This window comes from Sycon ciliatum, chromosome 12, assembly GCF_964019385.1.
Source record: "Sycon ciliatum chromosome 12, ocSycCili1.1, whole genome shotgun sequence".
Lineage (NCBI taxonomy): Eukaryota > Metazoa > Porifera > Calcarea > Leucosolenida > Sycettidae > Sycon > Sycon ciliatum.
This window is the reverse complement of record NC_088654.1, coordinates 8,668,200-8,683,571: the sequence shown is the minus strand read 5'-3', so window position 1 is coordinate 8,683,571 and position 15,372 is coordinate 8,668,200. Positions and strand designations below refer to the sequence as shown.

Genomic DNA, 15,372 nt, shown 5'->3' with positions numbered 1-15,372 from the left:
CTGGAATGATGTTGGATACATGCAACAGGCTACTGGCACTGTGTAAAGTGGTGGTTCAGAGCAGGAAGGGGTGTACGAGTTTGCTGTCGCTGCATTTCTACGAGGTACTAATGCGCATTTCTGCTCCTTTTTTTGGTGGTTTTTGCACAAGAACTCTCCAGTTTTGAGTTTAGTTGCGATATTAGCAACTTTTGAGCTTTTTCTGAAAATATGATGCGATTTCAGCAACTAGCACTTGTTTTGGCACGGTTGCGAAAAATTATGGCATCTTTGGGAAAGGGCTAGTGTGTGCGTGTATGTGTTGTTTTGCGTGCGTGTGTGTATGTGTGTATGTGTGTGTGTGTGTGTATGTGTGTATGTGTGTGTGTGTGTATGTGTGTGTATGTGTGTGTGTGTACGTTGATACAAAGCTAAAGATCACATTTGAAAAGTCCGCTCATGCTGAGTTCTGTACCGTACTACCGTAAAGTACGGTTGATCCGCCCCCTGGATCCAGATCCTTACCGTTCGAACATGCCCTAAGTGTGCTCAGCCCCATTACCACCATGACACTCCTCTATTCATCATAGTTATCACAAGGTGTTTGAGTATGGAAGTTTTGTAAAAAAAAAGAAAAAAGAAAAAAGAGACTTTCTCCGGCTGATTCTAAAAGCCAAATTGGCTGGTTTATATCCAAATACCAATACAGTCATGCATCTCCTCTCTAAGATCATGCGCTGGCGTAGATCCAGGGAGAATGGAGGGGGGGGGGGGGGGATGTGTGAAAACATTGAATATTGAAAAGCATGCGTAGAGGTATATTGTGTACTGGAGGCGTTTATCGAAACATTGAGCGTATCGTGAGAGGCCTTTCTTCTCAGAAAGCAGTGCAACTGAGTGTTGGCCAGTGATGCCATTCATGCATGGACCCGTCTGAACAAGAATGAAAAAAACCCCAGCTCCGGATAGTTGTCACAGCGCTGCCACTCGCGCAGCACTGGAGATCTCAGATCATGCACGGGCAGGCAACCACCTACGAAGACGAGGCCATCAGGTTGTGAATGACATCATCAGGTTGCCAAAGGCATCATCACCCAACGGCAATGACTTCATGTGATGGCAATGACATCATCACCCGACATCAATGACATCATCACGTGGTGGCGGAGACCTTGGCCACAGCGGACTGGTGATCCTTGCCGATCATGGTGCGTGCGATCGGGTGGTAGAACATGGCGTGTGTCTGAAAGTGAGCGTGCCCCTCTGTCAACCAGCTTGAATTGCCGAACATATCACTGTGGTGCGGCGGTGGGGATAGAACAGTGCGCAGAGGGGACAAGCACGCAAGAAGAGCAGGGTCAGAAAAGATGGAAATGTCACGGTACACTGTGCTACTCATGTACGATTTTTGTACTGGATGTCAACCAGGGGCGTAGCTGGTCCCCCTTTTACAGAAGGGGGGGGGGGGTGAACGGCCACATACAATGTACGTATAGGCCATAGGATGGTTGGTGCATTTCATGCTCATAATGTGCATGCTGAACCTAGGTCGAAATTGTTAGGGGGGGGGGGGGGGGGCTTACCATATTTTCCGGAGTGTAAACGGCCCCGGAGTATAAGCCGCATCCAGATTTGTTTGTCACGAAATACACACACACCTCTACCCGATTTACCACGTTTTTCATGACCATCAGAGTATAAGCCGCATCGACTTCATGGGGGTGAATTGCCGGGGTTTGAAGTGCGCCTTAAACTCGGGAAACTACAGTATTTACTCCGGGTACTAGTGACTTGAGGCGGGGGATGCTCACCGGTAAAGTGGTCGAACGAACTTCATGCGCCCTTGCTTGGTGACGAAGTCCTTAGCGCCGTGAAAGCAGGACTCCACGCCGGCGCGCATACCCAGTCTGAGCCAGCGGAAGTGCACTTCGGTGTTGTGCTTCGCCGCTGACAGGGCATAGACCTGGTCGAGCTGAGCAACCATATCCTGAGTGTACGGTGGCTGGAAACAAGAGAGAGAAAGAGAGCAGAGAGAGTGAGTGAGTGAGTGAGAGAGTGAGAGAGAGAGAGAGCAGAAAGAGTGAGTGAGTGAGTGGAGAGAGAGAGAGAGAGAGAGAGAGAGAGAGAGAGAGAGAGAGAGAGCAGAAAGAGTGAGTGAGTGAGAGAGAGAGAGAAAGAGAGCAGAGAGAGTGAGTGAGTGAGTGAGAGAGTGAGAGAGAGAGAGAGCAGAAAGAGTGAGTGAGTGAGTGAGAGAGAGAGAGAGAGAGAGAGAGAGAGAGAGAGAGAGCAGAAAGAGTGAGTGAGTGAGAGAGAGAGAGAGAGAGAGAGAGAGAGAGAGAGAGAGAGAGAGAGAGAGAGAGAGAGAGAGAGAGAGAGAGAGAGAGAGAGAGAGAGAGAGAGAGAGAGAGAGAGAGAGAGATGATAACAATGGCATCAGCAACAGCAAGTGCAATGCAAGCAACACCAGCACATGCGAAAACAGCAGCAAATGCAGTGAAAGCAACAACAGAGGCAGCACACATACACACACGTACGCACATACACACACACACAGACACACACACACACACACACAGAAACAGACAGACAGACAGACACACACACACACACACACACACACACACACACACACACACACACACACAAACACACAGACACACACAGACACACACAAACACACACACACACACACACGCACTCCCTCCACACACACACACACACAATACGGCAGCACATGACATACGTGTCGTAACAGACGATCGAGCAATTCCACCAGCTGGCAGCTGGAGAAGTCACCAATGTCCGCCGGCGAGAGTGACTCTGTAAGCACAGCCTTGCTGGACATCAACTGCAAAGTTATACAGAAACGAGACAGAAACCTACCGGTATATGCACGTGTAGGGCGAAGTGCATACAATGGATGGTAAGCGATGTAGGCACTGACTTTTAGGCACCCAAGATGGCACAGGTCGTATCTGTTCACGGTGAGACAGATAAATCCCGGGACATAGCACCCTGGTTGTTTAATTTAGAACAGGGAGGAGGGAATGTTTCGTGCGCATGCGTATAACTAGTGAGAGAGCTGACGTCATACAACGAGGTCGCTACTGACTAATGTGTATGCTGTGTTGTCCGTAGTGTTAGCTGCACCGGGGTCTAAGCCACTGCCCCCCCCCCCCCTCCCCCTTTCGAGCCCAAAATCCGCCTTTTGTTAACATTCGGATTATAGGTCGCACGGCAGACTGCGATTGTGTCTGGCCATCCGAATTTGACATTCAACTGCACCAAAATGTATGAAGTACCGGTCCAAGTATGATGTTACCAGTGGTTCAAAAGTTGCTTAGCACAACTGAAGTACCGTATTTCCCCGATTGTAAGTCGTACTAGACTCTAAGTCGCATCTCCATTTTCAGGCCAATGTCATAATGTTTCAATGCTTTGATTTCAGTAGTGATCATGCTTCATTGTAAGTCGCACGCCATTTGTCGGCCCTGAAGTCGAGTGTAAAAAAGGTGAAAGACTTATATTCGGGGTAACACGGTACTGTGAGACCTGTGTTAGAAGACCGCTCAAGGGCCTTCCACAAGGTGGTCGCTATTACCACGTGGTCTCCTTATCCAGGGCCATTTGACTGGAAATAGCATCCCTTGGTACTGGCTGCAGTGGTCGTCTGGGACCGGTGGTCGCCTTGACAGGTTTTACTGTTGTAACATAAAATCTCCCAGTTTGTCCTTCACTCTGAAGTGACGGTGACTGAGTCTGAACTGACCACACGTAGAAGCTTCAAGCTAACGTAATAATAGAATGCGTTACAGTCAAGTTCGCGTATAACGACACTCGGCGGGGCATCAGAAAAGTGCCCTTATTCGCGAAGTGTCCGTATACCCGAAGTCCCATTATACGCGTTACAGCCTAATGGGACTTTGCATGGAAATTCTGTCGTTATTCGCGAATTGTCGTTATATCCGCAGTCGGTATTAGCGAAGTAGACTGTAAATGAAACATAGTCGAATAACACCATACATGCATTAAACAAGCAAGAAGTTGGACTCTAAGCCGCAGAGGTAATTTCGAGCTTCCGTACATTGGTAAAAAGCTGGACGCGAGGCACCGTAGACATGCACACATGCAGACACACACGCATGCGCACACACACACACACACACACACACACACACACACACATTCTCTCTCTCTCTCTCTCTCTCTCTCTCTCTCTCTCTCTCTCTCTCTCTCTCTCTCTCTCTCTCTCTCTCTCTCTCTCTCTCTCTCTCTCTCTCTCTCTCTCTCTCTCTCTCTCTCTCTCTCTCTCTCTCTCTTAAACACACACACACTCACACAGCTAATGCAATGTGTACAAGCTCTAATTCAGGCTGACAGTTGTTAGAAGGGTAGACTGGATCATATGTCAACTTCATGCAAGTACTCACCTTTTCGATCTTCTCTAACAATTGTTCAACAACCAGTACCAAACTTGTGTCATACCTGTAGATAATATGAGAACAGGACAAACGGACCGTGTGATGTATGTACAAGAGCATGTATACATGCACACAAACAAACACACAAGCCATGAAAGCACTATACGTAGCCCCCCCCCCCCCCCCCCCACACACACACATACATACACACATACGAACACACACACACACCCTTTCTAGCGGCCTCTATTTCATAGTGCTACAATTCCATGTCGGATTTCAGTAGCCAGCACTGTACAAACCCTATCAAGAGTGCATAACCTCTCGACCCTATGTATCACCATGAACGTGAGCGCGGCTTATACTCCGGAAAATACGGTAACTGAACGACACATTGTTCACTTACTCTGGCTTGACAGGTGGCATTCCTGGCGCGAAGAACCAGCGTTCCCAGTCGACAGCATCAAACACACCTTGAGATGCCTACAAGATGGGGGATTGCAACAGATGAACAGGATGTATGATAGGACTGTGTTTTACATGAGAGTTTTCAATACCGGGTCAAATTTGAAATCTCAACAAGCCACAATGCACACAGATTCTACCGATTCACCCAGGTAGTTTCTCTTGCGCATTGCCGCTTGCCACTACCGTAAAATACCGTTGATCCCCCCCCCCCCCCCCCCCCCACGCCATGTCGCTTCCCAGCTGGGTTTTTGTCAGGGGGCGGGAATTAGATCAAGGCTGTCAAGTGCAGTACGATGTAGAACAACGTGGAGGATCAGACTCGATGTGCTGAATTGTGCACATTTTCATCCGGCACTGGCACGTATTGTGTACAGCAGTGCATGCGTCGGTTCAACATCGTATTTCGTTGTATACGCCGAAGTCGCTTCACAAGTAGAAAACCGACAGGGGGCGGGAATTAGAGAGGGGGCGGATCAACGGTACTTTACGGTACAAACGGTGAAAACGAACACAATTATCTCGTATCACTTTGGTGATACGGTGATTTAGTACTGCACCTACGGTATGACGGTTCTTTTAAATGATTCATGATGACCTAAACAAACAAGAACTCCGCCGTGGGATCGTTTTTTTCTTATGCGGCCCACATGCGGAGCTGCACACTCTGGTTTCCGTACCACTCTAGATGCCGTACTCCGTAGGAATTTTCAATCATAAGCGTATCGTGAGAGGCATTTCTTGTCAGAAAGCAGTGCAACTGAGTGTGCGCCAGCGATGCCATTCGCGCATGGACTTGTCTGTACGAGACATAAAAAGATAAGGGGTCGTCCTTAATTTTCGAAAATTAAAAAATCAGTCCTCGTGCAAAATTGTCTCTGACCCACCCACCGACCCCCATTTTTTCCCATTCATTTTTGATTTTTCCCAATGCCCAGCTCGAAAATAGAGAGTTTTCGCACGGCGTGCAACGCGCTCACTTGACGCGTTCGAGGGTCGCGTGCCACGTTCGAAAGCGAGGCCAACGCGCGTTGCAAGCGTGGAACGCGGTCTCATCACGTCGGCATTTGACGGCTCAGCACGCGCGATTTACGAAAAGTTCTAATGGCTACCCGGGGAAGGTTGAGGAGGGCGTTGAGGGGTAAACCTGATTTCGCTAGAAACCGGGCACGGCGAAATTCTTCTAAATGTGGCGCGGAAATTGAATGGACGAAGTGGCACGTGGAAGCTAGCTGTCAAACAAATTTCAGACTCTTCCCCGCGCCGCTGCACAGCAGTTAACGATGTTGAGAGGTTGACTTCTATCTCAAGTGCTAGTGTTGTGTAGCCATGGCGCACTCTCCTCTGTCAGAACCTCGCGGGCAGCAGACCAGCTCGGCGTCTTCCCCCGGAGACTGGCACAGTGATTTTCACTGTGAAAGACGATAACTTGCTGATGAAAGCCATCGTTGGGTGCGAAACAGGCAACTGTTTCAACTGCGGATCGAAATGCTGGAAAGATTTTACGAGGGCGCTGAATCGAAGCACAGATACGAGCTTCTCCACAGCTACAGAGAGGACGTTGTGAGCGTGAGCGGTAAAAGTAGTCACTAAGCGCCGCTCTGATTCAAACTGGAATCAGCGTCCATACGGAAAGCGGCAAAGGCGCACCGATACCGGTATGTGCAAAGACGAAGACAGACAACGGCTCAGATCAAGGCCAGGTGTGCTTCTTGAACGAAATGGCAGCTGCATTCCTTGATCTAAGTAAAGCGTTTGACTGTGTAGATCACACACTGCTAGTCTCTGAACTACTTGATTGTGGCCTTGGAGACACAGTTCTCTCCTGGTTTCAGAGCTACCTGGGTGACCGAACTCAGAGAGTCGTCACTCCACAGTCTTCCCCAGGTGAGCCATACCACTGCACCCGTGGCGTCCCACAAGGGTCCGTCCTGGGACCACTACTATTCACGATCTACACCCGCTCCCTGCCCTGCCATGTTAAGCAGTCTACCACGTTGCTGTATGCAGATGATACTACACTATACGCTGCCAATGCATGTGCAGAGCAAACCGTAGTTACCTTGGAAAGAGACATTGCTAACGTTGCCTATTACCTCTCTGAGCGTGGTCTCAAACTCAATACCGCAAAGACGCAGTACATGCATATCCGCACTCCGACCACTCCCGTTAGCCGTCCCCTTATGCTCGACGGCATTAATATTTCCTCAGCTTTGAGCGTAAAATACCTTGGCTTGATCATCAATGAACATCTGCCTTCTAAACTACAAGTTGCAGCCCTCCGGAGGAAAGTTGGCGCCAAGCTAAGCACCATGTACAGAACACGTCGTCTTTTGACAACCCGATCTAAACGTACATTCTACTTATCTTTCATACAATCCACTCTTGAGTATGCGAGTAATGCATATGTACACTGTCTTCGCACCACAGAATAATTATGATAACCTGATCAAGATCAGTAAACGTGCATTACGGATAGTGTTTGGTTACCCCTCGTCCTCCCATTCAGCCTCAATTCTTGCACACTTCTCTTTAATGCCAATTTCAGTCCGCTTCAGTTTAAAATTATACACAATTGTTTCCGTTGCGTCCTAGGTCAGACCAGTGTCCTAGGTCAGACCAGTGCCCTTCTTCGGGACCTCTTTGTACTTCGTTCTTCAGCAGCTAACACTTTGCAATGTCGGACCCGCCTTCACTCTTCCAATGGTCTTGTTCTACCCAGAGTTTATTCACGCTACGGTTTGTTTTCTCTTGCTTATTTGGCTGCAGACAGATGGAATAGCGCTCCATCTGATATCCGCACTGCTGCATCGCCATCCCTATTTCGCCATGCATTACTTTCATTCTAGGGTACCCCGTAAGAAGGCCTTGAGTCTGTGGGGACTGCCCTATTAAAAAAATGAATAAATAACAATAATATTTGCATCTTTTTGCGCTCAAAACTGAAGAATTTCTAGTAACTCGATCAGCGCGTTAGGTGTCCGGTGGGTGTGCACGTTCACCTGCTGCGAAAGCTCTTTTCATGCGCGTCACGCACGTGAACAGCCTCGCGTTCGGCCTTGTCAAGTTGCACGCCGTGCGAAACCTCTCTGATAAGAACTCCTCATCCCGTGTTCACTGACTGCACCTGTGTGTCAAGTACTATACCGGCGGCAACTGGAAATCCGAGTGCTGATTTTCATGCGCGAGTGCAGCACGGATTCTAGCGGTCTCTATTTGCATAGATTACTGTGCTGGTTCGTTGCGATGTGAGCGCACCGCTTAGGGGGTCGGATTTCAGCTGCCAGCACTATACTGTAAAAGCAGAAATATCCGGTGGTGTAATATTTTCGGTATTCTCCAAAATCGGTGGTTCGGTGGAGGGAAATTTTCGGTAAAACCCGTTCTCCAGGTAAGTGTGCTAGTACTACATGTACACAGTGTCGGTTGTACCGAAAATTTCGGTGCGTTTATTTTTTCGGTAAAAATTGTTGGCACCAAGTTACCGAAAATAAAACAACACCGAAAATTTCTACTTTTACAGTAATAGCTAAGTACCGTACTGGCAATATATGTTGCCGCAGTGAGGCCATGAAGCGTTACATTGGCACATGTTTGCCGCACGCAGGGCGTTACATGCAAAGTCGCACAGGAGCCGTTACACAGGTTTCTATATTGCCGCAGTCCTTTTTTTGCTATTGCCGCATCACTTTTTTGCTATTGCCGCATCATTTTTTGCTTTTGCCGCATCATTTTTTCTTTTCATCCACATTGAAGGCACAGAAATTCAGTTGCTATCCAACTGTTACAAACCCGACGGCAAAGGGCGACAACGATATCAATAGAAGACTGTATTATTTTAACTATCAGAGTGATCTGTTCACAAAAAGATCATCAAAAGGAAAGTGACATAGGGGAAGAGCGCTTCCTCCAAAACCTACTGTCACTCACACAGTTAATGAGTGTACAACATAATTATTACAAAGTCACCGTGGCTATCATTAGTCATCACTGCTGCTGGAGTCGTCATCGCTGCTCGAGCCATCACTGCTGCTGGAGACTTTTCACCACGCGGTACACGTGCTTTCACAGTTTTCAGCCTTTTTTGGAGTGCAAACTGCAATGAAAAGATCGCCGCACCCCGCCGGACGCGCGTTACGAACTCAACGAAAATTTGTCGCACTAGCCTGGTCGCGCGTTACGCCGCACCCCCCTGCGTTACGCGGCAACATATATTGCCAGTACGGTACATGTACATGTAGTAAGTTTACCGATGGCCATGCACGTCCTATAACTACATTGTACATCATACTGGTGTTTGCCACAATCGACCCTACATTACTGTACATTACACACAGTACACTCAATGGCTGCGTTCGATTATGCACTTGAATCGATTCATGAATCGATTCAAGGGCATTCAAGTCGTTCGATTTTCATGTCATGAGCCCTGGAATCGACTCGGAATCCATTCACCCTATTCACACGGGGTGATGTGAATAGTGCGAATCGATTCATGAATCGATTCGCGGGCATAATCGAACGCACTCACTGTAACAAGTGTATGAAAGTCACTGAAGTAAAAAATCAAAAATAAATTCTTCAGACTTTTCCCGTTTGTGTCTTTCCCTCAAACCAGAAAAACAGGTACGAAAAATCAAAAAATTAAATTCCCCCAGCACTCTTGACCACCCACCCTCTTTTTGCTTGAGGACGGATTTTTTAATTTTTCGAAGATTACGGACGACCCCTTTATAAAAACAAAAAAAAACAGATCCGAAAAGTCCAAACCTACCTTGTCGGCGAAGAAAGAGAGGAAGAAGTCCTGGAAATCACCAGACGTCAGCGTGATGCCTTGGAACTTCTCAACATACGCACGTAGGAACGGCTCAAATACATCTAGATTCACCATCATGACAACAAGTCCATAATTTAGAAAAACAAACACAAAAAAAAAGCATCATGTCTATAAGCCCATTGCGCATTGCCAAATATGGAAGGTATGAGTAGTGCTTGTGAGTACGCTGGGATCAGCAATGCACTGTTCAACACCCCAGAGGCCCGGACGAACATGCCCAGGTGGCTGTTCATGGTACAAAATTGAAATTACGTCGTTGCGCAATGGGCTTATTGGATCTCTTAATGGCCACAGGTCGTCGCGAGAAAAAAAACAACTTGAAAACGATGTGATGTTGATAATGAGTTGGGACAGACGTCCACTGAGCTGCATTCAGGGGAGTTGGGATGGGGTCTCGCCGAAAGCGGGAAATAAGGAAAAAAATAAGTGCCGAAACCCGGGATTGAACCAGGGACCTTTAGATCTTCAGTCTAACGCTCTCCCAACTGAGCTATTTCGGCTGCGCTATCTCACCATAGAAATCTGGATCCCAAAACACGCACAACCATAGACTTTAAAAGCCTGACACACATTTTTCTTTACCGTAAAGTACCGTTGATCCGCCCCCTGTCGATTTTCTACCTGTGAAGCGACTTCGGCGTATACAACGAAAATACGATGTTGAACCGACGCATGCACTGCTGCACACAATACTTGCCAATCCAGGATGAAAATGTGCACAATCCAGCACATCGAGTCTGAACTTCTACGTTGTTGTACATCGTACTGCACTTGACAGCCTTGATCGAATTCCCGCCCCCTGCCGAAAACCCAGCTGGGAAGCGACATGGCGTGGGGGGCGGATCAACGGTACTTTACGGTACATGCATGTGCTAGTAGGTTCCCTGTGTCGCAGAGCTACAATTGCGCTCACTTAAATCCGACCCAAAGTGCAAAACTGGTGCCCTGGACCAGTTCCCATTACATCACTGTACTATTTTTCGATTTTGACAGCATGTTACAAGGCGAGGACGCGTAGTGCTCCTGACTACAACCATAATCCGGTTGGCTGTGTCCCGGTCTTGCCATCATTTGAACCGTATCCCTAGAATAAACAGGGTCCGAACCGGGTTTTTTCCCCCATACAGTTCAGATGGTCGCAAGACCGGGACGGGACTCTGCCAACCCAGTTATGGCTGTAGTCAGGAGCACTACGCGTCCTCGTCTTGTAACATGCTGTCGAAATCGAAAACATGTTAACCCTTTACCAGCCGTACATAGTGCGAATGCGTCGAATTCGACGCATTCGTTTTTCGCTCTGTAAACCATGGCCTTTTGCCGCACCGCGGTCGGAATAATCGCAAACTACTGCTGAAAACCTACTGAATCACCTACCATCGAGAAAACCGTGTGCTGCACATCATTTTTTTCGAGAAAATCGCGGTTGAATGCACCTGGGTGAAGTTGAAATTTCAAGCGTGACGCACTTCATGCTGAGCACTGTACAAACAGCTATAACTTCGGTCTGGCTACTTCAAATTCAACAAATGACGGCTCATTGGAAAGCTATTGAACGCAGCCTTCCAACGATGTTTCATTCGATATAGCGCGAAGGAAAATACTCAAGCGCCGAAGCTCGAAGTCCAGGAAACAGGTGAAGTTGAAATTTCAAGCGTGTGACTCTGGCACATTTCATGCTAAACGAGCATAGAGTAGTGTACAAACAGCTATAACTTCGGTCTGCCTACTTCAAATTCAACATTTGAAGGCTCATTGGAAAGCTATTGAACGCAGCTTTCCAACGATGTTTCATTTGATATAGCGCGAAGTAAAATACTCAAGCGCCGAAGCTCCAAATCCAGGAAACGGGTGAAGTTGAAATTTCAAGCGTGTGACTGTGACGCACTTCATTCTAAACGAGCATAGAGCACTGTACAAACAACTATAACGTCGGTCTGCCTACTTCGAATTCAAAGTATGACGGCTCATTGGAAAGCTATTGAACGCAGCTTTCCAACGATGTTTCATTAGATATAGCGCGAAGTAAAATACTCAAGCGCCGAAGCTCGAAGTCCAGGAAACAGGTTGAAGTTGAAATTTGAAGCGTGTGACTGTGGCACATTTCATGCTAAACGAGCATAGAGCACTGTACAAACAGCTATAACCTCGGTCTGCCTACTTCAAATTCAACATATGAAGGCTCATTGGAAAGCTATTGAACGCAGCTTTCCAACGATGTATCATTCGATATAGCGCGAAGTAAAATACTCAAGCGCCGAAGCTCCAAGTCCAGCAAACGGGTGGAATTGAAATTTCAAGCGTGTGGCTGTGACGCACTTCATGCTGAAGTATGTGTTTGCCAGTGCACAGCCCATGCGTGACATGCACCAAAAATGAGCGCTAGAGCAGCCTGGTTCTGCTGGTGTTTGAATCTTGACAGATGAACTGGTGCATGAGCTGAAGCTGAACAGTGCACATATTGTCATGGTTCTCGAATTTGCTAATTCGGCCGCATTGCTCGAGTTATTGTTCGCCATGAATGGCAACGTTTCTACATGTTATCAGCTTGGTTTTAGTCTCATATGAAAGGTAATTCTACCAGCTTTCCAGAACTATAAAGGTGTCAATACAAATTATTTACCGGTTAGTCTCTATTATCAATCTAGTGGACCCCGTTTTTTACATATAAATCCTGCGGCTGGTAAATGGTTAAACTATCAAGCAAGGCTTCTATATATACCATACACAACACTGGTACTTCGAGTACATGTGTACATCCAGCCGCATGAGAAACCACTTCCAGGGCGTCAAGGGCCGTGCAAGTTGAGGATGCTACGTATGGATTTTGAGTACGATTTCACCGTCCACAAATGCAGCGCATGGCATGGAACAACAGAAGCAAACCAAGTGCTCAAAACTCCCATTACCATGGCAACTGGATCCATTGTTATTAGGCGTATGCCTGTTTTGTTTTCCACTATAAATAAAGTATACAACAACAACAACAACAACAACGTGGCAGCACATACCTCGGCCACCAACCAATGTCTCCAAGTAGAAAAGGAAGGAGGAGCCTTTCTCGTAGGGCACACTGGAGAAAGCATCGTCGGGGTCGATGCCGTCCAGCGGTGGAATGAGTGCGGTGAGCGGACTGCTTGCACCAAAGTGATCAATCTTTAAAACAAGAGAGAAGAGACGACGCGCAAATGCGGACAAATTACACGCATGCATGCAAGTGCAGGTAGGTGCTCACGTGCACATGCCACCACCATAGATACAGAAGCACCCACACGCACCCACACACGTTCACGTTCACACACACACACACACACACACACACACACACACACACACACACACACACACACACACACACACACACACACACACACACACACACACACCTCAGACCTCAGACATGCCCATCGCGGAAGCGATGATAGCGAACAGCTATGTTAGACATAGCAACTTGTGCTGGGATTACACCATTCAACAGCTTGCAAGGCTGATGAATTGACCGCCACTATTTTTAGCCTGGTATCCACCACACAGCTGTTAGAAGTGACTTTTTCTGGCCAGTGAATCCCTATTTTTCATTTTTCCATTTTTTTTACGCACACACACCACACCACATACTCCGGCATACACTGGCTGTTGGTAACCACCCAGGAGAATGAAAGAAAAGTCAGGAAGAGTCCGAGAAAGGGAAGAAAGACGTGTACACACACACACACACACACACACACACACACACACACACACACACACACACACATTGTCACACACGTGCACACACATACACATACACACACCATGTGCACGCAGGGACAGATGTGCCCACGCGAGAAGTCTGGCTCTTGCCGATCACAGCGTTAAGCAGGAAACACAGCCTATACTGGACACAATGGGGATAAGGAGTGTGCAATGGATGCCGGGGACTACTCACAGAGTTCTGCAACGCCTTCCATCCCTCTGCGGGAGCAAAGTCACCAGCAGCATCACATCAACAAGAAGCAGAAACACACAAAGAGACACCGGCAGACAGATAGCATGAACCCAATTGGCATGCACAGTTTTCACAGAGCTGTGCTGTGCACCAGGTCAGTAGTGACCGGCCTACACATTCATCGGAAAGTCCGATTCGGGCCGAGTTGAGGATCAAAAACCCACTTTAAATCTCAAAAATCTGGGTTTGGGATCTGCTTCTCCATACATTTTCCCCATGGCATAGCTGTTCTAATTTGTAAAAACCTGGCTGAATATCTATTTCCCTGTTCTTGGATTTTTCTGGCCTCGAATATGGCAAGGAGTAATTGCACGGGTCACACAATGCAGGAGGTACCGTTGTTTTCACGATATCTACAACTATGTGTGGGAGACACCAAAACGTTAGGGTGCCAGTTTCCAATGAATGTACTGTAGCCGGGATGTCCACCCTGGTCCGACCAAAAGGCCATGATTTGTCGTTGTGGTTGTGTAGACCAGTTTGGACACAGCCCGAGTTACACTACTCTTCGGTTCCAGTAATCCGATCTTCGAGTCACGTCTTTCAAACGCTCCGGCAGTGATTCGAAAACGTTCACGGAGAAGTTCAAGGCACTCTACAAGCCTGATGGCGGTGCAACCAAGACCGTGTGTGCAAGGTACTACGGTTGAAAATCCTGCTTTAGAACATTTGGCCTTCCATATATATATAAAGTACCTAAGGGGCCATCCGGGGTTACCGATTGTTTTTACAAAACGAAAAGTTTTAGTACTTTTCATCCCCCACCCACACACCCACCTTTTCTGCAGGTAAAACGAATTCCAATAAAATATTGATGTTCGTTTTCGACACCCAGAAGTAACTGGGCATTCTCCATCTGCATTCAATAATTATTTTCAAAACGAAACTCCATCAAACCCACCCACCCCCAAACGAAACCTTTTCGTTTTGAAAATATTATTGGTAACCTTGGACCATAAACCATAAACCATAAAGTACAAAATTGTACGACCCAGTAAAACTCACCCACAGGGTGCCCGGTAGACCGAGGCGCCCGTAACTTGGAGGTCTGGATAAGAGAGGTATGAGTGTATAGGCAGTGGCACACTCTTGGGGTAGGGACTTGCCCTAGTAGGGACTTTCCCTAGTAGGCTACGTATTCAGGGTGCAGTGTTCAGCAGAGTTCTCACCGATAAAGGCAAAGTGACGCCGTGGCTCTCCGTACAGACTACCGACAATGCGATTCTCCAGATAGCGTGTGAAGCCTTCGTTCAGCCTGGCACACAGCAGCAACAGCAAGCACAACATTGGCAGTCACAGCTTTAGTTGTACAACCATGGGATATTCTTCGCCTGGCCGGCCATGCATTCAAATAGCACCTATGCCATGCCAGCACGCAGGCACCCTCGTAGAAGAACATATACCTAACAAGAAAGAATCATTCTTCATTCTTCAATGGTACAAGGAACTTCTCCTTGCTCTGGTGAGACTTGCTGGGTTGTTGTTGTATGCCCAACCACTTGGGCCACGCTACATATGCACACCAACCGAATCACCTAAATCAAAGCCTTCACCATTTCCTTGCGTCAATGGCCGCGGCAAACATACCAGAAATGTTCCCAAGTACGGTTCGTGACAAGGTTTCCCGTCCAACTGTGACTAATCTCGTGGGCAACAACCTGCAAGCCCGCAGAGACACAGACACA

The 15,372-nt window shown here is 47.5% G+C and overlaps 1 protein-coding gene and 1 non-coding gene across 2 annotated transcripts in view; both read right to left on the bottom strand.

Moving 5' to 3' along the window:
- Positions 1–539: 539 nt before the first annotated feature.
- The window catches only part of LOC135828953 (leukotriene A-4 hydrolase-like), a 25,265-nt gene continuing 10,432 nt past the window's right edge, over positions 540–15,372 (bottom strand). The window contains exons 11-20 of the mRNA XM_065341385.1: positions 15,275–15,345; positions 14,857–14,942; positions 13,628–13,653; positions 12,711–12,855; positions 9,640–9,743; positions 4,807–4,883; positions 4,410–4,464; positions 2,723–2,827; positions 1,791–1,981; positions 540–1,274 (exon numbers count right to left, since the gene is read on the bottom strand). Of these exons, the coding sequence (XP_065197457.1) occupies positions 1,133–1,274; positions 1,791–1,981; positions 2,723–2,827; positions 4,410–4,464; positions 4,807–4,883; positions 9,640–9,743; positions 12,711–12,855; positions 13,628–13,653; positions 14,857–14,942; positions 15,275–15,345 (1,002 nt within the window). The 3' untranslated portion in view covers positions 540–1,132. The remainder of the gene's footprint in view (positions 1,275–1,790; positions 1,982–2,722; positions 2,828–4,409; positions 4,465–4,806; positions 4,884–9,639; positions 9,744–12,710; positions 12,856–13,627; positions 13,654–14,856; positions 14,943–15,274; positions 15,346–15,372) is intronic.
- On the bottom strand, positions 10,130–10,202 carry Trnaf-gaa (transfer RNA phenylalanine (anticodon GAA)). The gene has a single exon. It is a non-coding gene; the product is annotated as a tRNA-Phe (tRNA).